Consider the following 25,064-nt stretch of genomic DNA (forward strand, 5'->3'; position numbering starts at 1 on the left):
CTCCCCTCTAGCCCTTTTCAGAGTAAATGTTTTGAAATTGTATCTTAGTTGTGTTGAAGACACCGGAAACCCAAAAATATTGTTTGCATTATTGACCTTTGAGAAGTACCGAATGTATGAATTTTATTTGGCGGAAAGGCAGTTTCGCCCACAGAGTTTAAAACATGCTAAATCAAATGTCTCAGAGCTTTGTGGCAGGTTAATAACAGCTCATGTAGCTAATGAATACATCATTTGAAAAGCAGCAGTTTTTTTGCCATCTGGCTCTACGAATATCCACCACAATAATTTAGTTATTTGTTTAATTCAATGCTAATTATGTTTTTGCACAAACCAATTCATTCTCCACGCAGTTTTAATGTCTCATGTATAGCAGTTGCCTTTTTAGCTTTTTATGTCCGTCAATGATTTCTTCCATCTACACTGAATTAATTAAGACTTTCTCTTTCCCTGCCTTTATGCTGCAAACCAGAGGATTGTTTGGAATGCGATGCAACACAGTGTAAGGTTCAACATTTTATACCCATTTCAGATGTTTTTTTGTTGGGGACTATTGTCTGCGACTGTCTTCTGCGTTATGACAGAGCAAACATGATGTTTTAATGTTGTGTGGTTCGGGGTACATTGTGTTCTAAGCATTATAGATATTTACAGCAAACAAGCATCGTGACCTGTAAATCCCAGTAGTATCCGGCACTCGGTGTGCTACGTGTCACTCTCACTTCCATCTCACATGTGGAGTCGGCGTCACCGATATTGGCCACTATGTTGTGTGTTATAGCATCAAAGTATTGGCTGTTAAACATGGCATTTTTCAGATGAGTTGCTAACACCAACAGGGATTGTAGACCACATGCAACAATGTCCTCAGCTAGTGAGGATTCCTCTCTAGAGATCCAAGTTTCGTCAACCACCACATCTTTTCTTGACACATCCCAGACCAAGACGCTCAATGCCATAGCTAATAGAGCCAACTCCTTTAGGAAGCCAACCAATCAGCAGGTCACCTGCTCCGTCAGAAGTGGAAGAGGTGAGAGCTGTGAAGTGTTGGTGCAATGGCACAGTGACGATAGGGGCTCCAGATTGCTCATGAATAACTGGGCAATTAGCCTGCTAAGATTAGACGGGGCACAGTGACAGGGGCTTATTTTCAACATGCGATAACTAGACCGGTGTACCTGAGCAGCAAATTCCATTATAAACATCATGAGGAATGTGCATGAGGAATCCATGCTGATCATAGTGGCCACAGGAAACGGCAAATCATGACATTTCCATAATGTAATGGGGGTTGTTTGGTTCATGAAATGAAAAAGAGAATGCTTGGTTTGTCTTTTTGCTTTGTGCGGTTCACATCCATTATTTCAACCGCTGTCAGGTGTCTGCTGAAAATCACAACGGAGCAACATTAGCATTTATTTGGGGTCATGGTTCAGACAAATTGATGGATATTCACTATGCTTTTGGCCTCCGCTAATTCCTGAGAAAATATCTGGCTCTTTAGCTGCTAAAAGCTCCACAATGTTCACCAGCTAGCTGTTAACTTTGTCTGCCTGCTGTTTGGTGCTGAGCAGATAGTGTACATTGGGTTTATTAGAGCTTTTTTCACTGAAACAGCCGTCTGCTGTGTCCGCAAAACTCTTTGCTGATTAGAGCAGTACGAGAGAGCCGAAGGTTGCCGGCCTTCAAACCAAGACAATAAGCTAAAACATGCTTTAAAGCTCAGTAGAGCTGAGGAAAATGCAGAATGAGGTGATAATTCTCTGTGGGTTTTTCACTAAAAAACACCCCTTTCACATACAAGTAGTAATGTGAAAGTTATGCAAGAAATGATAAAGGGCACTTCATATCCACTCATATTTGACTGGTAACTTATCAGCTGCCGTGTAAAGCATGTCAACACAGCTGAGTGTGGAAATACTGCACCTGAAGGTATTGCTCTTCTAACTGCAGCTAGATGTTAGCTCAAAGAATTCTAAGACTAAACCTCTGCGTTTTTTTAGAAATACAATGTCAACAACTATTAATATATGATAACTTCAGTATTGTTAAAAGAAACATAAAAACAGCCAGCAACTGTTTTAGTCAAGTTAATAGTCCTTCCTGATTAGGTTTCTGATTATGAGCTGCGATAACAAGTGTTCAACACATAAAATCAAGTCAGTCCAAGCTACTGTATGACATAAACCTGTTTCCTATTAATAAAACCACACTTACACTACATACGGTTTAACACCTGCTGAAATTCTCCTGCATGTTTAATTCAACTTAACGGTTTCATTTAGACAGTTACACCGTGCAGTTAAAACACTGTTGAGTGTGTTATAAGTATACTACAACAGTAACATTTAACTGTTTAATATCAAAAATCAAAACTGGTATGCTAAGTGCTTATGTGAAATAGTTTTAGATTACAGTAAATGAAAAAGCCACAGTGGTTATTATTTAACATTTAGTGCTCTCAGCTAAAGATGGTAAAAGTTCTGTTCAGACAGTGAAACATAACCTTCACCATTGTGATGAGTTGTGTTGTGGTGAAATTGTATTACTTTATTGAGATTTGCTCAGCTAACATCAAATTCAAACATCTAACAGTATAACGTTGGTTATAAGCATATACCAAGCAAGCAAAGGCCTGGCAACAACACACAGAAAGATATTCTCAAAATGTATTAATAGTCTAGATATAGTATTATTACAAGTATACATTTCTAACTTGTGAAAAGTTGTGTAAATGTATTTCTATTGAGGTCCTGCAGCTGACATCACTGCCTCTAACAGCCACCATACTGGAAGGAAGAAATGTGCTTCTCTCTGTCTTGCCACATATAAATGCATCAATACTGACTGCTGAGGAAGCTTGCTCACATGAGCTAATCTTATTAAAGGGAAACTTCCACTATACCATACATACTACCATACCATACTAATGGAAGAAGTATTCCTTTGCAGTGATCATTTATAAATAAAAGTGCAGGCAAAATAGAGCTAAATAGAATCAGTTTAATGAACACAACATGGTCTGCATCATCACACAAAAAATGAAGCCTGCAGCTGGATGTGATCTTCACTTTGGTCGCATTAGCTTATTAAGAAAGATGTGGAATCCTCAGTGGTCATTCGTTATATTTATAATTTAACATGTATTTCTTCTCTTAGCGTGGCAGTGACAGGAAGGATGGTTGGCCTGGTGGCTGAAAATATTCCCCATTGATTTGGTTTAGGCTGCTTACTAGGAAGGATGCATGCTATTATTTGTTTAGCCAAGTCAATTTAATTTATATTGGGCCGGATCACAATAGGAGTTATCTTGTGAGACTTTACATATAGAGCAGGTCTAGACCATACTCTTTCTAAACAACTGAGTAGTGGCATTAGACTTCACATTCACATTGTATCTCTCTGGTTGTTTAAAGTTAAGGTGATACAGGTGGTCAGGGACCTTCTATGAAAAGCAATTTATTAGCCATCGTTATTTATGAACTCGGTTCTTGCTTCCTCCCTTCGACAGTCAGCAATAGGTTGTTAGTAATATTTTTGAAAGGTTCAGATATTGACCATTGTGTCAGTCTGTAACTGCGGTGGTGGGAAAGTTTTGCCACGGTTGTCGATTCTCTTTCCATTTCCAGCATGAACAAAATACAGAGGTTCAAACATAGGGTCGGCTCTTGGAGTCTCGGTACGAAAAAAATAACAAAAATACAATAAAGAATAGAAACTAGTTTTTACCTGAAGCTTTCTGTCAGTATGTGAGTCTTAATTGAAACAGCTGCATGTCATTGTTACACACCTCTATGGTGTATGTTCAGAATAGGTGTGAACGTGTGAGTCTCATGTAGCTGCTGCCTCGTGCCATCATTAACGTGGCAGCATTTATGTGTTTATCTTGCAGCAGGGACATGACTGAATTCGCTGTGAGAGCACATCTTTGTTGTCCCACACACTGTCCTCGTTTACATTCTGGCACGAGATAAATTACCTGCGACAGTGACACTACTCAGCCTTGTGAAACTTGACAGTTGTTTAAGGTGTCCTTTGATAAGAACTTCTTGTCCCGATTTTACCGTTAAGCTTTTGAGTCAAAGAATGTGCAAGGGATGGCAGGAAGAGCCTGCATTCATTTCTTCTGTTTGCCTATAGAGAAGCCTGCAGGAGCGGGCCCACCTCCAGCTCAATGAGCCATGACTGTTTAATTGCCTGACATTCTGTCAGAGCACACGCCCTCAAAGCTCTGAGAGAAATGGAGATTTGAAAGTCCAAAGAGGGGATAAAGGCACAACAGACTGTCAGGCTCAGAGGCGGATTATAGATAAGAGGTGTAGCTTTTAATTTGACATTTGTAACAAGTTTGGTGCAGTTCAATTTAGTGTAGTTGTATCGGTCCTTTTTGTCTCCCTTGTGTTATACATGGTTCGCATTTTATCAGTATGGCACTATGAACAATAAGAGCAAGACACAGACAAGACTAGACTGTAGAAAGAGCCTTTAGGGAACAATATTTGCCATAACTTTATGTTCCTTAATAGCTTTGGACTCTCTCTTTACATAGCTTTCAGAGTCTTGAAAGTCAATCAGATGTAACTTTTGATTAAGACGTCAACAGCGACTACAAGGTTATTCATGTACACGCTCTTCCCTGATTATTAATAAATGAAACCCAGGTCATCATTTACCAGCTCCAACAGGGATTAAAAACACTCACTTTATTAACGCTAGCTCTGTTAATGAGTTTTTACAGAATTTAATTGAAAAATATCAGAAATTCTTGGAATCTTTTTTAAAGAACAAGATGGATTTCGAATGGTTTTCACCACTTTCTTTCACTGTTCTCAGTTCAAGTTAAACATGACCGCCTTGCAACTAGTACTTTCCAGAAAATAAGACAAAACGTGAAAAAATACATTTGAGTTTTTAATTATTTATTAAGTAATATATTATCCATTTTTGTATTACAAATGTTTCCAAATCGGATTTTCATCAACATGTTTGCATATTGTTAAAGCTAGTTTTGGTAATATTAAAAAAACATTTTTGTAACATTATTTATAATTGTTTTCTGTTTGTGCACTCATTGCGCATTACTTGAGTCTCCCACAAGCTGCTAGCTGTAAGTGCTTACAATGGAAGTGTTTGTTGTTTACGTTCATGATGATAAATTTGGTGGAGTGGCTTTTATCAGTGCAGATATGATTTACTCCTGCCGTTCTATTTCCTTCCTCTCCTTGCCTGTCTCACCTTGTCAAACATTTTTTGTACCGTTGGCCTAAGAAAATGTGTTTTGGAAACCAAAGTCAACAATTGACGCTGTATGCAGCATGCATTCAGGCATGCGCCCCAAGGTTAGTCTAAACTTGCTACAGCAATTCCCGACTGATGCTTGGACCAGAACAACACTTCACATAATCTTGCAGGAAATAGTCTTCATGGAAACTGCTAGATACTCACAGCGGTTACCAACAGAGGGTCACAAAATAAATCAGAGGGGTCACAAGTGTTTATTCTCAGGACTGCTATATGCCTAATCGTGCCAATGTGCACTTCAGTAGTCGTTTCAAGTCCAAAAAAGACAATCCCTCCTGTGGTCTTGGCTAGCCCTCTAAGTGAGAAAAAGTGGCAGCATGGTGGATCAATGCTTAGAATTGAAAAAAACATTTTTGTTGTTCCTTTTTTATTCTCTTGGGGCACTCCATTTTCCTACAACCACACCATGCAGGTCAATAAACTGCTGTTAGGTGTGACTGTGTCTGTCTGTTTGTGAGTATTGTGAGAGACCAGTGAATCTGCCCAGGGTTTTCCCTTGCTTTGCCTCCAGCCGTCCATGAATGGATGGTTACGAGTGAGTGTGGGAAGAGTATAGAATAAAAGGTGCAAAAAAAGGTTGTTTTTCAGCTGTGAGTAATGTTACTGGATCAGAACAGCCTATCAAGCTGTGTAGCATCTCAGAATATAATAACTGAGCATGTGAAACCGTGATATCACTCTCTTTCTCTGTTCCCTTTATTGTAAGGATCAATTATTAATTCATACACTTATTACACGGGTAACTTGTATTAGTCAAACTGAATACTCAAGCACACAATCTTTTTTCTCTCTCATTCTTTGCCATGTCCAATGGGAAACACTGAGTAAAACATCCGTGTGTGGTTTGTGAAGTCAGTTGTCAGGGAAAAAAAGCCCGACCACTCCTTTCCCCAAAATCCTGACCCTGACATTATATTTTTGCAATCCAAGAACAAGTCAAGCCACTGAAACATTCTTGTTTTGGACACAGCTTAATGGAAGCAAAGTGGGCCTGTCCACAGCTCCTTTCTCTGAGTTGTTGTATCTACTGACTCTTGGCCAAGCCATGCAATTATGTACATTCCACAGATTCTAACATAACTGGTACTTTTTCTAAGACCACACAGAAATAAATAGTCTCGAAGTGCACATGTGGCATGATAGTTCAGTCAGGCATTGTTTGACTGTAACTCACTCAAGTGTAACAAACTCCACATATACCACATAATATACCTTTAAATGGAAATCACCGCTTCAGCAGAAACAGGTTTGGTGTGACTGCTTAATTAATTATCACTAGTGAAATGTGAGAAAACAAACGATGGCAATAGTGACCGATCAATACTGTCTTTTTCCAAGGATGATACTCTGGTCTAATTGTTCTGCTTGTGGTGTAAAGCTGTGGCATTGCACCACATGCAGACACTCTCAACTGGCGAAGTGTAAGTGCATCTGCGTTGTTCCCACACAGCAGTGTTAGTACTGTATGTTTCTCCTTTTCAAGCGTTCACATTAGTGTGTCAGAACAGCCGACATGCGGAAGCATTATCTACATATATCTACGGGCTCAGTGTCCATCACTCACATGGTTTAAAGGGACAGTTAAAAGTTGATGTTAGGTTTTATGCCCGTCATCAGTTATGGAAGCAGGAGTGCTTGGTGCAGCTGATGTGGGATGAGTTGAATGACAAGAATTGAGATTGTGTGATTTCCAGGCATTTCTTGCTAAAATCTGCTCCCGTTTCCTCGGGAAAATACCTGTTAAGACCCTGGATTTTTTGCCTTTACCGCATTTTCATTTTCTTTTAACTCAAAGACTCTACTCAAAGTGCCGTTCTACTACATTCTACTACCATATAAACTACTAAGGTTCTGAAAAAGGCCAGTTTGTAGGGATTTGTAACCATGCAGATGAGTCTCACACTAAAGGGCGTATGTTTGTACAGTCAAGGTGACCAGTAATCACAGTCACCACAAAATGACCACGTCCACCATAGCAGATGAATTTCAGGATAAACTCTTTGTGGTTCTGTTCATTGAAGTAATACACATCATCATACGAAAAGTCTCATCTTCTGAGAGGGAGAAAGGAGCTGTGCGTGGAGATGGATAGCAAAGTGTAGCAGAAAATGTGAAGAGTAACTCACAAGCAAGTACGTGATTGATCACACATGCCCAGAGAGGAATGTCCAATCAAACACAGACATTTAACAATTGTCTGCACTACTGTTCATTCTGTCAAATAATCCTTACATTCTCTTCGTAGTATGTTATTCTGAAAATTGCTCTTTGACATTTTTTTTGTGAGCATTTGAGAAGCAATTACCACATGTGATATTCACAAGCAGCCACCAAACATAGAAATAGGGACAAACTTATCAGAAGTTGGCAAAAATGGAACTAAAAGTCAACCAAACTGGAGTCTGCCGCTGATAGAAGAAGTACATTTGCCACCTGGTTTCAATCCCCACTGAAGTTACATGTTGAATTAATTTAACACCCCGATTGATGTTTTTGCTGGAAATGTGTAGGTGTCAGCATTGGAATTCTCTCTTTTTGTTCAAATAAAAATGTCTTAACATCCAGAGTTTTGGATTTAAAAGTTTTAATAAATGTAAATAGCATTACATTTAAAGCAAAGCATATAGACCCTGAATGGATTGGATAAATTTAACAGTGTCTGATGTTAAATAGCGTTTTAGTCAAGTCAGTTTTATATAAAGTCAAGACTGTTAAATCTTTGTAATATTTAAGCTGCTGGGGTATACATTTGTACCTCATTTTGAACAAGTCCAACAAGTTGAAAGGTCACCTAATACTTCCTGCTCCTGCAATCTCAAGCAGGCCTGGCAAAAAGCCACAGATGACCCACCCTCTAGATTGTAAACGAATCTAACCCAGGAAAAAACAAAGGCAGATGCAATCCTGTTTATGATCGGAGTTATGAAGTCGCATACATTTGTCTTGACAGACAAAAGTGTATTAATTTGCATCTGGATTTTATCCAGGGGGGATGTAAGACACTTGAAATGACAACTGTAAATGGTGTTTACAGTTTCTGGACTTGAAACTGAACGCTGAAGTTGGTTTGCACAGCTCTGGACGTTATTTATTTTTAGCTCAGTTTTTACCTTTTTCATATGCCATCTTCATGACAATAATCAAAGGCTAAATCAACAGTTATAACAGAACGACTATCATTTTTTACAAAAGAAGCTCAGAAATGTTATTAAAATCATTCGATGCATCGTCCCCTCTTTCTTGTGCTGGTGCATAAGGTTCTGCTACTTTTCATATCGGTCAATACAATAATGAGGCACATTGGCCTCATTACACTCTAGGCTCCCTGCCTCTCTGGGGAACAAGGGCAGCAGGGAGAGAGCAGGCCTGCCGATGATTGCTCTGTTCTCCACAGAGCTTAGCTTCCCTTTAATCATCTCCCTTTCTCAAACTTCTCCTGTCGTGGCCCTGGGCGAATCACAAGCGCAAACTCACCACTGTTTCATCAATATTCTGTCATTTTTTTTCTCACTGTGGGATCGTTGTGTGATACATTTTGTTCACCATGATATACCATATGGCCTAACTGTGTAGATACCACGGGACTGAGCAAATGGTTTGAGGCAATAGTATGTAAAAAGGGGCCACAGAGTAATTCCCATTGTACACTGACAGTATGTAAATATACAAAAATACAGTTATGGCCAGTTGAGGTTGGGCTCATAAAAGACCTGTGTATTCAATCATTTTAACGGAGTGACCACATGTACAATCACAAAGGACAGCTGCATAATCTCTTAAATTTAAAATATCATTTATTTTTTGGATGCTTTTTTTGCAATGTGATGTATTTTTGGGGATTGTTTCTCAGTGCAGTGATCAAACCTGATCAAATTAGCCTAAAGAGACCAAAGTCGTTGGTTTGTAATCATGCGTCTCTTGTAGCAAAACAGCTTCTGCTATTTTTGGATTCAGCATTATCCTTTTCTCTTTTCTTTCTCTTTTCAAGGTACACAGAGATTAGCCGTCACATTAAATTAAAGGCATGATGAATTATTTCTCCTACAATAGTTGTGAAGTCTGTTGAAAGTTGAGAATAAAGTTATGCCTCCAGGGTGTCACAGAACTGAGCGATCCTACTAAAGTATGAAATCAAAACTGAATTTGACAAGATGGTGAGATAGTATGGAAACAAATCTGATATATTGTACTCACGCAATTACATCAAACCGCTGTAAAGTACTGTTTATGGCAGCCGTTTTTAAATCTTAAGGTATATGTAAGACAGACAAGTGATGAATATAGTTTTGTTATTTGCCTCTATAGTATCTGTGTCCTGTCCTCATTTTCTGTATACTATTATAATGGATCTCACAGCATTTCCGCTACTGTTCAAAACTCAGGCTGCAATATCAAAACAAATGCAAAATAATGGCCGGTTTTCAAAGAATAGAATTTTATTTCTTTGTCAAGTATCCACTGCCAGGAAGCAGCATTATAACGACATCACATTGCTGTCACCCGGAGATATAAGAAAGATGAACATACTGCCGAGGCCGACGCTTTGTCGAGACGTCCGCGTTAAATCAGGTGGCAGTATTCTGCTGTGTCGAATTTATGCTGGGACGTGATCCGTTGTAATCAAGGGAAACGAGGAGGGCGGCTCCAGCTGAGACTTGAAAAAAGGGGCAATGGCCCACAGAATGATGCTAAAAATGGATTTATCATGCACACATGGAGTGTAGCCCGGCAGCGGAGGACAGAAAACACCGCTGCACTGTCATATCCAACCGCAATTTAGTTTGCAAGTGGTTGTGCTGTTTTCCAACCATGATTTGCTTTTGGTGAACTATTCCCATCTGTGTGAGTAGTGCAAGATAAACAGCTGGGCGATGTCTTTCTAGTCTCATATGGTGAAGTCACTGAGGGGAAACTTATTTGCTTTTGCCCTCTGTTGATGGATATTGATTGGATGATAACAGCCCACATCTATATGCAGTCTGGTAGACTTGCTCTAAGCAACACTGCCAGTCACCTTTCAGGTGAATGTTTCCAGACAAGGACAAAACAAGACCTGACAAAAGGGGGGGGGGCAACTGCTACTCAAAACATTATCACAGAGGTCATTTACTTGGTGTGCTTTGGGCTAGCCAATATTATTTCTACTTTACCAATTTTTTTATGTGCTAAAAGTGCTTTGGAGTCCAGATGGCAGGTCTTGGTTGAGAGAATCTGTTGTTTATGGGTAGACCTGAACCAATAAGAGGGACTTTATGACGTGTGTTTGACACTTGATTAAATAGCCATGGTCCAGGCACCCTACAAGGCGTCAGCGCCCTGACACTCTACACTGTGGCAGTTGAACTGGTGGCTACATGACCGCATAGTGCACCGAGACTTAGCGAGGAGGGTGCACAAATCTTTAGGATTGGCTCAGTCGACAATATAACTTGATCAAGAATGTGATGAAGAGGCAGAGATATTCTTACTGTGGACTTCCTCCTTGTGCGAAACTATTCGGCCTTTCCTCAAAGTGGTCACTGGTCAGGGAGAGACTTATGGCATGGCCAAGGTCTTGGTATGAGTTGAACCAACTCCCTGACCTCTGTGATTGAGATGCAGGAAGAATACTGCATTCGTATCAAATGAAAAACTATTTTAACGCAGGACAGGAGGAGCAGTTGCCAGGGAAAATAAGTTGATGGAGGAGTTGTCTGCCCCTTGTGGTTTAGTGGTGAGACCTGCTGCCAAGTCTATGATTAGATTGAACATGCACTAATTTAGCTCTGACTTGCAGCAGAGGCTCTTTGTCGAGCAGTGACAACATCCCCAGATAATTGCTTGAAAAGTAACTTATTGTTAATTTAACAGGATAGAGGTGTTAGAGTGAGTCAGAATATGACAGAAAGGGAGATTTACCAGCTGACAGAACAGTCAGCTTTGGCATCATTGTGAGTGTGATGTGTTTTGAGACTAAAAATTTGAGCGATAGTCTTTTTTGAAAGGCAGGTAGCACGTCCGGGAATCATCCCACGGCCAGATAAGAGTTTCGGTTGCTGACATTGTGCTGTGGCCAGGAGTGTGACTACAGCTTCAAAGCCAGTGACACGTCAGCTTTTGATCTGAGAAAAGGCAAGGGCATCTGAAAACCACTGGTCAAAATCCAGCTCTCGCACATGCCTGTGCTGAGCTGGAAGGTGGCACACAAGCTGCCACCTGTTAACGGAAAAACCAGGACAATATACAACACTTATGACCTAGGATGATATTATGATATCCAAAATCTAAGACAACATCTAGTCTCATATCAGAATATCATGATGATATCGATATATTGTCTAGCCCTACTGTGTGTGCTCAAAACAAGACTGGTGATAAATATTGCAAGAAACGCTTGGAGTATTTGTAAACACAGACTATAAGCCTGCTGACGCCATTATCTCATTGACTCATACTGTTGTTTCTGGAAATATTAATTCTCCGTCAACATTTCCTCGTGTTTGTCCATTCAAGCTAGCCAATTATTTTTATACGGCTGGTAAACATTGTACTTGTATATTCAGTATGTTTGGGTGGATATTATTCATGGTTAAGAGAAAAGCAAGGGTGAGGCTATGTTTGTATCATGGCACGCTAAGCTGTGTGAGCTGTAATACATTATGGGCTACGTTTCAGTGCTGTTTATTGCTGAATTAATCTGCTTTATCAAGGTTTAGCTGCTGGGTAGACTTCCTGTTTTCCTGCTCCCAAGCAGACAGACAGAACAGAAATAGAGAGAAGAAAATCATAGATGATCTGATTTGATTACATTGATGATTGAGTTGATATTTATTACAATTAAGAGCAATTATGATCATGCTCTACAGCTCATTTCCCTTTTGGTTCTGGAGGAGAATAGATGGAAGAGTACAGATGCTATACGATCCAGCGATGACTGAGCGCACGCTGTTATGTTACAGTTGAAAGAAAGACCCGGGGCTTTTTTTCCACAAAGCTTTTTCGAAGAGGAGTATTAGTCTAAGATCACGGGCCAGCTAGCCATGAAACCATCACTTTCACTTTGGACATTGGTACCAGAGAGAAAGACCAAAGAGAGAAGAGAGCAGAGTAGCAAGGGGGCCGAGAATAAGAAAGAAACAGCATGAAATCATGTATGAAATCATGCATGCTTCATCACAGGGAGACGAAGAGCAAAGGAGAAAAAAGATGTCTCAGTAAAGAGTTGGCAAAACTACACCTCATGGAAGCTTTTCATCCTACAGGTTTCAATTGATGCCTAACCATGAATCTCTTGATTTAGCGAAACATAAGTTATTTTAACGGATAGGGTGAGATTCAGTGTTTTTGGCTTTGCTATCAGAAAAGACATAAACCGACGACTTAATCCTTTATCTCTGTAGCAAAGGCCTGATATATCTCACAGTATTCCTCTGTGCCGTAGATCTGCATTGTTGTCCAAAGCTATTAAAAGCCCATCAGCTAGCCGCACTGGGTAACACGTTCCTTCAATAAACACGTCTGGTGTACTTTATTTTGAGACAATCCCGCAAACACCGTCCTGCTGCATACTCAAGGGCACCAAATGTGTATTGATTCGCTCCTGAAAACAGTCCCCAACAAAAGCACAATTTACTCCTGTATGAGTAACATTTGCTTAAAGCTGCTTAAAGATTTTCTATTTTACAATGACGCAGAGAACATTATATATCATGCCTGTGAGACGTATAGACTGTAGATGATGTGATGCATAGAACAGAAAGAGAGCAAGGCCATGCATGTAAAGCCCTATAGGACAAGCCTTCATCTGAAAGACCTCGGCAAAGTGGAAAATATATCATATGGGGACTTAAAGTAGAGTGCGCTACATTGTTCATGTAGTCTAATGGGCTTTTAAAGGTTAGATTTGAGAATTTCAAACCGTAAAGGGAAACAAAATCCTCCAGTTTATCTAATAAAAATCACCAAATTTGGAGATACGTGTTTTTTATATGGCTACGATAAGCACATTCATGTGTGTGTGGCAATATGTTTGTGTGGGGTTATAAAAGAAAACAAAATCCTTCATTCATCTGTCGTATTAAAAACAATATTCTGTCTCAGTGATAGAGTGCATTAAGTGAAAAACATCTTTATAGTTAATGTTCATAGAAGTCATTTCCCAGCACTTGTGACACCTTACGATGCATATGTTGACAATGATTTAGTATTTTACTAAAGTTTACAAGCTTATAAGTGCCTTTGAAGTAAAACAATATATCAGTGATCATGGCTTGCACATCGAGTGAGTAAATGTTTCTATCAAACTGCCTTGTCGGCCCTTATTACCAAACCACAGGTATCGCGCACTAATAACATCTTGAATGTCTTCATGGATTGAAATAACTATCACACTTTAGGGTAATAGGCATCTGTTAGGCTGTCACTGAAAACCAATGCACTGAAATATTGTGAGGTGAGAGGGAGGTGTTTTTTTTATGATCTTCATTGTGATCTTTAATGAGAATATCTTTTGTCACGTTCCACACACACTTCCTCTCTCCTTCGTCACATACCATCACCACAGTGGGACGATAACGTGGGGCAGGATGTTCCTGTTATTACGGTAGATTCCTGTGTATGCCATTCTTTTTTATTGGTCCTCCTAATTTCATCAGTTTCCATGGCAATTACATTCACTATGTTAGACCACATGGAGAAAGAAACATCGTTAGTAAATATAATTGGTTTTAGTTTGAAATGTGTTTTACCCCATTTCATTTCCTCTCTGTATTCTCTCTCTGGTTGCTTTCATCCGTCTCCCCATTTTCAAAAAGACATAGTGCCATCTAGTGTGCATTGCAGCTGGTTGCATGCCAGGGCTGCTTGTCTTATTATCTATTCATGGGCAATGCGCAGTGATGTGAGAGGCAGGCTTTTCCCAGAGGCATATTTATTGTTGTGTGAAAAAGCTACACCTCTCCTCTTCTTTTCAAATTGTCTCTGTTAAACATGGTACATTTGATGTATTTTCAATTATCCGTCTCAATAGAGAATTGTGTTTGAGAGATGTGTTTGTTGTGGTTGGTTGCTCGGTCACTCACGGATAAATGGTTGAGCACAGCTTTGTGTGTCAACCTTGCACATTATGAAGTGTAATAATCAGCCCATTAAATATGTAAACTCTTCTATTTTCAGTCACATGGCAGCAGCATGTTTAGTGGAGGTGCTGGTTAAATGTTTATATTACCTAAAGGTGAATTTTTCATTCCCAGTTTGATTCACACGTGGCCAGGCTTTGCCAGCAGATCCTGAGAAAAACGGTGAATCTCTCACTTGTTAAACTAAACTTAATGTGTGAGGTTTAGTCAAACATTGCCAGTCAATCTCTTGCATTGAGTGCAGCCTTGACCCTCTGGGCAGCATCAGAGCCGCTGAAGTGCTTTGGCATCAGTGTGACAGGATTAACACATCAAAAGCAGAGTCGGGGCCTACAGCAGCGTCACACAGTCAGTACAGCACCTTTCATGTTCTGCTCAGGTTCACTACAATTTCACGTAAGCCAGCAGCAAGTCAGACGGAAAAAGATAATGGGGCCAACCTGCTGCTATCAGGCTTTCCCTCAGCTTCAGTGAAATATGTCAAATTCTGTGTTTGATGAAAGATTGGAGTTCAACAGGCTCAAGTCAGGAAACGATATCTGACTGTGTCACATGGCCGGGATGCAAAGGAGCATTTAAATCTTGACATTCAAGCTGAAATTATTGCTGCGAGCCTGTATGGTCTTACTTGTCATGATGCAAACATTCGATAGTCAACCTGGAAGGAAAATTAAACCCAAATAATTTTTTGGGGAGTTAAGATGTCTCAGGGTTAAATCCCAAGATTTATAATCCCTTTGATAAGATGTGGTAATAAGTGACGATGGGGCAGTTTTATAATGAGTTTACAAATGAGATGTATCATGAGTAACGGAGAGCTTAAAAAGACTTAAGCTCAGTTACCATTTGTCATATATATGACATTAGGATTGTTGCAATACTTTGAGGGCTTCAGCATAAATAAGGGAATGGGGGTTTCACTTTTAAAAGAAAAGGCCTCGGTCACACTCTGTCTTTTTACTTATTTTCTTGCTCTTGATAACTACTGCTTAATTATACAAATGGTGTCTTTTTCTTATATTTCCTCTTATATGTGTGTATCATTTTCAGCTTTGACTCCTAAGGCTACAACTACTATATTGGAACACAGACTTGATTTGATTATACAGGGGTTTTTTTTCCTCCCATCTAACAAGCCCTGTCTTTGCTTAGGTGGTTGACATAAAAGAGAAACTGAAGCTGTCAAAGAAATTTTGGTCCAACCTGCCTGAGGCCATGTGTGTGGAGGACAGAGTGACCGCTGGAAATGCCAGTGATGAGGAGTGCTGGAATGGACACACCAAGGGCAGGTAAGTGCACCAGTGCCCGGGGCCAGACTAATACAAAAGGTTACCTAGAAGTCCAAAGTCTGTTCAACTCGACTAATCTTAATCAGTCTAATCCTAGAATGAAGGACCCGTTTACTTACTTTCCCTGATTAAAACTCTACCGTGCAAGAGCTTGGCATACTTTGACTTTTATTTGTCAACTTAACAAAAGGAAGTGGTCTCTTAAATACAAGAGTTTATATATATTATACTATATAGTAAAATTTGCTTTTTTTTAATGCTTTTTACATTGTGTCTGTGTTATGTTATGGAATAGTGTTTTCATTCTTCTTGAACATGTGCAGGCAGACAGCATGCTGCGTCCCTGATAATCTGATTTCAATTCCAAGGAAAATATTTGCTCCAAATGCCCGCAGCCGTGGCTGAGGTCACAGTTCATTGATTTCTGCTACTTTTATTCATACCATGTATGATGTATGATCAGCATTCATGTTTTAAATTCTTTGAATAACCATTGAAGCTGATCATTTAACCCTGTGTATTGGTATTGCATATGGAAGCTAATGCCATTTTCTGTGACGAAAAAAACAACATAAAGTGTTAACTAACTCGCTGAGATTTCAGAGGTGTACAGTAGAGTGAACTGGGCTTAGGGGAAACAAATGCTGTTGTGTTAGACGATCTATGGAATGTCCTCACATGATAGCCTGCTGCTTATTTATCAGACAGGATTGCAGGCAGCTGACATGTTTTCCCTGGGGAAATATCTCACCAATGTGTCAGAATATTACTGTTAAAGATTAGCTCAAACGTGTTATAACCTCAGAGATCTATTCTCAAGTGCTTAGAATTAGACTCATAGCTTAAAACAACAAAAATATTTGTGTCTAGTGTTACAAATATTCTTTCTCATTGACTAATGAGCCCTCACCAGATTCCATGTCCTATTAACAAGCTTTCTTGTCAAAAACAAGACATTAGCTTTATTTCATTTGTTGTATTTTTAACCTGAAGGTACTTCCCTGAAGTTCAAAAGGATGGACTGACCCATCAGGTGAATAACCCTGAGGTGGGCGTGGACATCACCCGCCCAGACACACTCATCCGCCAGCAGATCATGGCTCTGAGGGTGATGACCAACAAGTTGAAAAACGCCTACAACGGCAATGATATCTACTTTCAAGACTCAAGTAAGCAATTTGCCATTCCGCATGCACACACACACGTGACACATTGTACATGTTGTCTTAAGGAGGGAAATGTATTTTTAGTCTTGATCGCTCTGCAATGTTTGGTCAAGTTCATTCTTCAACATGTCACTCATCTTGATAAGCTGTAATAATACCTAACCTTGAAGCAGAGGTAACCCACATCAGTAAAGCCACAGGAGCCACTGAGGGAGCAAATAACTAACACAGGCAGTATGTGAAAAAACAAAAAGCCACCCACCAGGTCGTCTTCATCAGGGTATGTGAAAACCTGGAGGCAGCGTATTGGCTGTGCAGTGTTGTCCTTCATTTAAATACACTCCAAAAAAGCCCATCCATCACAGAAAAAGGATTTGTTTCAACAGTCAAATTGGGATTTATAGAGAGCACCGAGTTACAAACAGATACAAATTGCCATTGTGTACGACATTTTTTTCTTGTTGTACCTCCATTAACTGATATTTTAGCGACTTGTGTGTTTAGCTTAACTTGAAATTTAAAAAAGTTGCATACTGTAGCTTTAAAGAACAGGAAAAGGATTGTAAAATCTGGTTGAATTGTTGACAAATGTTACATTTTCGGCGATGTACTCAGTCTGGCTTGTGTTTGGTGTTGCAGGCGATGAAGGTAGCAGCTCAGGCAGTGGCAGCGGCTGCACAGAGGTCTGCCCCACAGACATGGCCGGCGCTGCCAACGAAGCCCCGGTGGTGGAAGCCGACCGGAGCGGGCCTGTGGATGACTCTGCCCCGCTCTGTGCACCTCTAGCCCTGCCAACCATTCTGGCCCTCTCAGCCCTGGCACTCCACCGACAATGGAGATAATGTTGGAGGAACCGGCTAAACATGGACATGCTGAGGGTTTTTTTTTTTCTTTCTTTTTTTTTTTGTTGCAGTTTTTGTATTGAGGCAGATTGGAGCTACAGTCAAGCAGACAGTATTTAGGCTGCCAGTCTGGAGGATAGAGGAGTCTGCTCTGAAAAAAGAGCAGTCATGCATCGTGATTTCCCACTTTCCCAAAGATCGTGCAGTGCCATCCTTAGACTTGACATTTTATGGCATCACTTCACCACCTAACACTGATGCCAACCCAACAAACTCTGCTTCAGAGATGTCTTGCACATATGGCAGGTATTAATGTAGGTCTCCATGTGGAAAAATATAACACGCACTTTGATTGTTTTCATTTCTTTTTTTTTATGCAAAAATTGTTTGTGTGTTGGAAAATGTTGAGAATGTGGTTATTTGATGTACCTAAAAGAGGCCGAAGGAGTTTAACATTTGGTTGACATTATATTTTGAAACGAATACAAGAGACGTACAATTCTGGAACATGTGGTTTCCACCTATTTTGATTGAATCCTTGTTCCATTGCCATTAAATCATGTGCCAATTATTGATTTTTGATCAAATCCATGTTTGTTTTTGGATCAGATTCAGCCACTGAATCATGTTGCTTCATATTATATTTCTCAGTAATTTCAACCATGACCTTTGACAAGATTTTAGGTTAAGCGTATCATCGGTTGATCATGGGTCTGCTGTGTTCAACGGCCGCCTTGTGCTAAAACTCACATTTTGTTAAAAGGGATAAGATTTACCTTTTATATACTCGTTTGCCTTGCAACACATTTGTTATCTGCACAATATTCTCATATCATGCTGGTTTGTCAAGCTTGGCTTCAGGAGTAGACGGCCTCGACAGAATTTATTTGGAGCAATTATTGACAAACAGAGAAGATATCACCAATATCAATGGTTCTGTGGTGTGGTGGGGTGCATGTCCTGGTGTGAATTAATGAATTAATGTCCAAGACGGCTAAACTAAATATAATCCCCACTAATATATATGTTTTCATTAATCAATAATATATTTCTTTTATTTTCTTATCAGTAGGGGTTCATGTCTCTTTTAAGTGAGTAGTCACCCAGTGTCTTAAGTTCTATCTAACGACTTACCAGCACTACTGATCTGCAAGCAAAAGCCCTCAATAAAGAGTTAATCACATCAACCTTTTATAAAAGATATGTAAAACATACTGTGTGGACATTGAAAGCTTGATAAAGGCACAGTAATTGAAAATCATGACCATGGTCTATAAATGTGTAAATAGACATTGCAGCATGAAAAGCACACCCTTTCAATACAGAATCACCATCACAGATATACTCATTTCCAGTAATTGGAGCCGAACTTTTTTTCTTCTGCATCCTCAGAATAGTCTCCAAGTATTTCCACAAGTATTACACATTTTAGAAGTTCCAGGAATTCTTGATTTGCATACAGGAACAAAAAAAGGTGCCACTTTTGCATGCGCGATTGACTCTGCAGAGCTTATCCTGTAACTGCTATCACAGTTTGGATGATATAGTTGTTAAAATTCATTGTAGTGTTTAAAAAAACTACGAAACTGAAATACTGTCAGGCAGGAATAAAACGTGTTGCTATTTCTGCAAATGTATTACCACAAGTATTTAAAGTGTGGGGGAATTATAAAGAGAGGAAGTTGCAAACAGCTCACAGTGGTTACAGGAAATGCAAAGAAAGGGCCCCTAGATGTATCTGTAAAGCTTGAATGGTTGTGTCTGCAGCACAGACAGACTGGAAGCCGACCACAGTCACCTGTGAAATGAGAATCTGTGGAGACCGGACAGGCCTGAATGCTTCAGTGAAGCTCCTCAGTAGAGCGTACTTACAGAGAATGTGAGAGGCCTGGCACTGCTGGGGGGGGCGGACAAAACCAGCCTGTATGTACGTCCACTGTTCTCTGAGAGCCCGTCGGCTCCATAACAACAGGCCAGCTAAGCTTACACATCCAAGGAATTAACTAGTGTTATGCCCTTCGCAGTATATCAGTAAATATTTGTTGAGCGTTTCTTTATTGCATTTAAGTCGGCGTTTACATCCACATTGCACGAACAAAAAATGTAGAGAAAATATGTCAAAGGTGTCATTTAAAAGGATTCTTTATTATGAATATTGATCTCGCAGGATGCCCTTTTTATGTTTTGTATCATTGAACTTTTATTGGTAATATTTTTGCAATAAAATATTGAAAATGGATGTCTGGTGAGACAAATTATCTGAGGTTATAAATCAACATTTTTTTCGCAATCAATGCATTTCTGTGCGAAGTCAAATCCTAATGAGGTGACGTTTGTTTGGTGTTTGAATCTAATTTCAAGCTGAGAGAGGCGAAGAACTAGTTGAGCAAATATGCCTTATGGTTTTCCAGTGCAATTGAGATGATTGCATTTGTGTTTTGTTATTGTTATTGAGAATAAATATTTATTAAAACATTCCAAAAGATCCGTATTGTATATTTGTGTAGTAAAATGAAGGCTACTGAACCAGTTAAAGTATACATTCATTCTGGTTGGTCTTGGGACATTTCTATTATTATTTTTAAATGCATATTTGTTTTATATGAAATAAGATTTAATATCTAAAACGGTGTCCCTGTACAGGATTCATATTTTCCTCTTGCAGTAGGGCCTAACTCTCTCGGGTATGTATAAGTGTTGAAGCACTTTCCAGAACAACAAAGACAATCTAGGCTTCTTCCTCTGTGTACTTTCTGTTTGTGAAGTCTGCTTTTATCAGGGGTTCAAAGCCTCTGTTTCTCCGTTGACGCAGGTAGAGCACAAAGATAAGGAGAAGCACCAGGAGACCAATGAAGACTCCCCCCAGAGTGGAGCCCAGCACAAACGCAGCCGGCCCTCCATCTGCGTCTGTAAAGATCAAGCACAGGTGGAGATAGTCATAGATACCTTATTTCTAGCAAAAAATATAAACTCTATGAAAATATCAGTCATTGTTGTTAAAATAAGATGTTTCGAATGGGGATTTGATAGGTTTGATGAGGCTGTAAATTGCCATGAACGACTAAACATTGCTCAGCGATCATCTGAAACTTCTTATTCAAATGTAATTTAATAACCATCACTGTGGTTTACCACAAAAACTGCCCTCCTATAGCAATTTAAAAATGCTGAACTACCCAACGATAGAGGTCATGCCATTAGCAAGCATGTATTCTCAAGCTAAAACAATAATAATGGAAAAGCAGGATGATTACAGTATTACCATGATGTAATTCGTTCATAAGACATGTGTTTCTGCTCTACTAGAGTGGAGTCGATCTCCTCATCTAGCTCTAAGAAAGTGAAGCGTATTTCCCAATATATCAATCTATGACTTTAATCTAATTATTTTAGCACTTGCTCACCATCCAGGGCATCCAGGGCAATGGCATAAGAGTATCCCAGCTCCTCAGATGTAACATATATCTCCTCGTTGGTGATCGGAGGGAAGAAGGGAACCATGTTGTAGTGCCTGTTGTGACCAATGGGGGCCATCTCATCTGGGAAGGTAGCGTTGGATGGAGTGAACCGTCTCATCCACTCGTCAAAAATGGCATCAGTGAAAGCGTGGAGCACCTGTGGGATAAAAAAAAACACCGTGATTTTACCAAAAGCAACTCTACCGTGTTACCTGAGAGTAAAACATAAAATCAGACTCTGACCAGAAAGATGGGGTCGTTGGCTGCAGAGTGAGACAAAGCGCTGGTTCCGTTGAGCATGGAGTGGACGAGGTTGTGAAGGTTACTGACGGATTCGTCCAGTTCTCCATCTGGTCTATCATACCCCTCAAGAGCATTCCTGTTGGTCACAAAGTCTGTTAAACAGTAGTTTTGCAAAGAAACAGCAGGTATACATTTCATACTATTACAGTAGAGTTGTACCTAAAACTAAAAGAGGAGTTGGTGAAGTAAGGAGGGCTATCGAAGTCTCTGATTCCAAGGCAGCTTCTGACGTCGGTCATGGTGGGCAGAGACATGTTACCTCCCCCCATTATCCCTCTCTGAATGGAGCCCTCACTGGTGCCATTACAAAGAGTCACCAGGCGATTGTACTCATCCAAACTGGAAATGAATGAAATAACAGAAATATTGTGATTTCCACCAATGCAAATGTGCATTCATTTGTCCAACAGTCTCTATTTCATCATAATCCAACCAATAATTATTATGTCTGTTTACCCTCCCATCAGTGTTTTGTGCTGACCTGTTACATACGACCCCCCAGCTGGAGAATCTGGACTGGTTGCTGATGAGGGACGGGTTGTCTGGGTTTCGGCCGCCCAGCATAGAGTCGGTACAAACATCACACTCACGTTGCCCCGTGGCAAAGTTCCAGTAGGGGATCCCAAAGTTCTCATTGCCGGTCAATCTCTGCAGGAGTAGATACATTTTATTGGTAAATATTGATTTTGGTCATCAACATGGAATATAGACAGACAATATATGAGCCCTGATTGCTACACTGGAACTGTGACTTCCTCTGTTTGGATCCAGTCGCAGATCTATATATCCTCTACTTTCCTGTCTCTTGCTGACATTTTTTAAAATTTTGGACCAATTATGTGCGTCTTAAAAATCTTCCACATTCATTCAACAATAAATATTCATGGACAGACAGTATGTGACATTAAAAAAAACCTCTTGTACTGTATGTGATACAAATAACATTTATTTTAGGAGTTGTGGTCTGGAAATATAGGTATACTTATGTACCAACAATTGCAATTAATGATAAACAAATATTATACAACACAATGAAAAGCTGAGCACCCCAATTGAGAAAAATACATTTTCACAGTGACAACCATCTTGTATATTCACAGCTGCTTGGTTAAATCAAAAGATATAAACCCTTGTACGGTAGTATTTCTGATCCCATCTGGTCATGCAAAAAATCAATTGGTTTAAGAACATGTTTTCAGAAGATGACACATACCTGTAACTCTCTTTCCAAACTGAGGAGGTGATACCTGTGCCAGGTGATGAATGCTGGTCCTTTGTGTGAGAAATCAATAGCTTTGAACGGACGACCGGGGCCTACAGGGAAGAAGACAGTGTTTGGTGAGCTCTATGTGATCAGGAGGCAATAATGTGCACATTGAACAATAATATATGTAAAATGAACATGAATACTATTAAAAATTACACACATCCCTACTAGTTTTACCAACATGATATTCCTAACATGTTCCGAATAAAGTCAACCACATGAACGACCCAGTTACAATAGTTTTCAGTCAAGAAAGGTGACCATGCTAAATTACCCAGAAGAGTGTCTCGGACAGAATAGTAATGTTGCCACACAAAGAAGTCGTAGATGGAGATGTTGGCAAACTGGGGCTCAGTTCCATTTGGTCCCAGTAGTCCCAGCCAATGCTGGGTGGCAATGACGTAGTCTGGGTGGGTGGTGGTCTTAGACAGTTCCAGGACATTGAGGAACTCCTGGAGCTCTTCGGGGGTCAGGGAGTGGATGTTTTTCCGCTGCACAGGGGCTTTCCTCTGGTCACAGTTTGGTCCGGTCCAGCCAAATTTGCACTGACCACAGTCATAACCTGCAAAGTTACCTGAAGCACAGAGACCAAACTTAATGTATCAAATCATGTTGATGTTGTGCTTTTCCAGGTTTAGCATGAAACAGTTGAATGTTTAATAAAAGTGCACATGACTCACCAGCACATCTGCAAGTCTGATTGAAGAATTTGGTCGGCCACCTCTCTCTGTCGTCGACATTTCTCAGTCGGTACGGTCCTCCCCAGGGTTTGCTGTCGACTCTAACAGCCGAGCAGCTTCCTCTCGCCGACAGAGAGCCGCACACATTGGCAGGATCTGAGCCCAGAGCGGGGCAGCACTGCTTGGACACGATCCCCTCGACTGTGCAGCACACTCGAGGGAACTGAGCCTCTGCAGGCTCAGGCCAGAGGAGCAAAAAAAGAAGACCAAAACCCAGAGCATTCATCATATTTCACCTGTTTGTTTCCTCCAGTAAGAATACGGCCGATTAGTTCCCCCAGAAGAGTGTGGAATCTCAGTCTGCTACGGTCCTCAGTTGTGTATCTTCAAATTAGATTCAGTGATAGTTCTAACATCTGTGGAAACAACACTTAAAGCCAAATCATGTTGTGTTCCAGTAGGTTACATGCACATTAAGAAAGCCCCTAATTTATGTTCCTGCTTTTGTAGAGCTGAGGAGGATTAAGCCTTTGGTCTTGTGATCATCACCTGACAGCAGAGCTGTGAGCTGCACTAAGATCTGGATGAATACCAAGAAACTGCCTGAAGGGACTACGCAGTGTTGTAGGGACACTTTGTACCACCAGACTATATTGTGTCTGATTTATTACTTTTAATAAGAAACGGGCAAATAAGTTGCCTCAAACGGATCAGACTGTTCAACCACGTGTGCAAAACTGTGTTTTGATGTGTGAACAAACACAATTTAGGGATACTTCTGGTATCACATTGGAGATAGAAGCTTTGTCTCAAAACAAATTCAGCTATTGTGATAAAAGAACTTTCTGGAAAAATCCTCTTTCGAGCCGGAGCCCCGGCTGTAAATCTGTTATGTAAATGTTGATGGAGGATTAATCACTTTAATCCAGCCAGAAGGTACAGTTTTCAGATTTTTTTGGAGCTTGTTATTTTAGTGGGTCTATTCTCATCTTTTTGTTCCATTTATCAAACTTTTCACCCCAGTTCTCCGCCGACACCGTGTGCTGTGCATGACACCGCGTGCTGTGCATGACACCGCGTGCTGTGCATGACACCGTGTGCTGTGCATTTGAGGTGAGAAAAGAGCAGTTCTGAAGCACTTAAACTTTACTGAAGTATTTCCATTTGATGACACATGTACTTCTGCTTCAATACATTTCAGAGTGAAATATTGTGCTTTTTACTCCACCACATTTTTCTGAGAGCTAGTTATTTTTCAGATTGAGATATTACATTAAAAAGCATATACGTTTATAAAACAGGCAATGAAAACAGTTTCAGGACCAAAGAGGTAAAAGTATCCCAAAATTTAATAAGATAATACAATACCCCATTGTCTCACCACTCCCCGGGTTTTTCTTGCGACCCTCTGGAGAAGGCTCGACCCCTAGGCTGGAAACCACTGGACTATAAATGCTACTATACGCACTGATGCATCCATATGAACAACCTCAAAATGTCACATGTGATGATGTATCAGTCATGTATCACTCATACTGCTGAACCAGTAATTTCCCTTTTAATACTTTAAACATTTGGCTCATAATACATCTGTACTTTTTTAAAGTAGGATTTGAGTGCAGGTTTGTTACTTGCAATGGAG

General features: G+C 40.1%; 2 protein-coding genes across 2 annotated transcripts in view; one reads left to right on the top strand and one right to left on the bottom strand.

The window, feature by feature from the left end:
- Window positions 1–18,842, top strand: part of LOC142962765 (glypican-6-like) — a 74,519-nt gene extending 55,677 nt beyond the window's left edge. The window contains exons 7-9 of the mRNA XM_076103403.1: window positions 15,570–15,706; window positions 16,700–16,875; window positions 17,512–18,842. Of these exons, the coding sequence (XP_075959518.1) occupies window positions 15,570–15,706; window positions 16,700–16,875; window positions 17,512–17,714 (516 nt within the window). The 3' untranslated portion in view covers window positions 17,715–18,842. The remainder of the gene's footprint in view (window positions 1–15,569; window positions 15,707–16,699; window positions 16,876–17,511) is intronic.
- Window positions 18,843–20,442: 1,600 nt separating this feature from the next.
- dct (dopachrome tautomerase) lies at window positions 20,443–23,711 on the bottom strand. The gene is made up of 8 exons (XM_076111931.1): window positions 23,423–23,711; window positions 23,017–23,316; window positions 22,689–22,789; window positions 21,957–22,123; window positions 21,635–21,814; window positions 21,416–21,551; window positions 21,119–21,329; window positions 20,443–20,621 (listed from the first exon to the last, which is right to left on the bottom strand). The coding sequence occupies exons 1-8, from the start codon at window positions 23,709–23,711 to the stop codon at window positions 20,443–20,445; spliced, it is 1,563 nt and encodes a 520-aa protein (XP_075968046.1).
- Window positions 23,712–25,064: the final 1,353 nt, after the last annotated feature.

Source organism: Anarhichas minor, unplaced genomic scaffold, assembly GCF_050575085.1.
Source record: "Anarhichas minor isolate MPS153535 unplaced genomic scaffold, ASM5057508v1 ptg000004l, whole genome shotgun sequence".
NCBI lineage: Eukaryota > Metazoa > Chordata > Actinopteri > Perciformes > Anarhichadidae > Anarhichas > Anarhichas minor.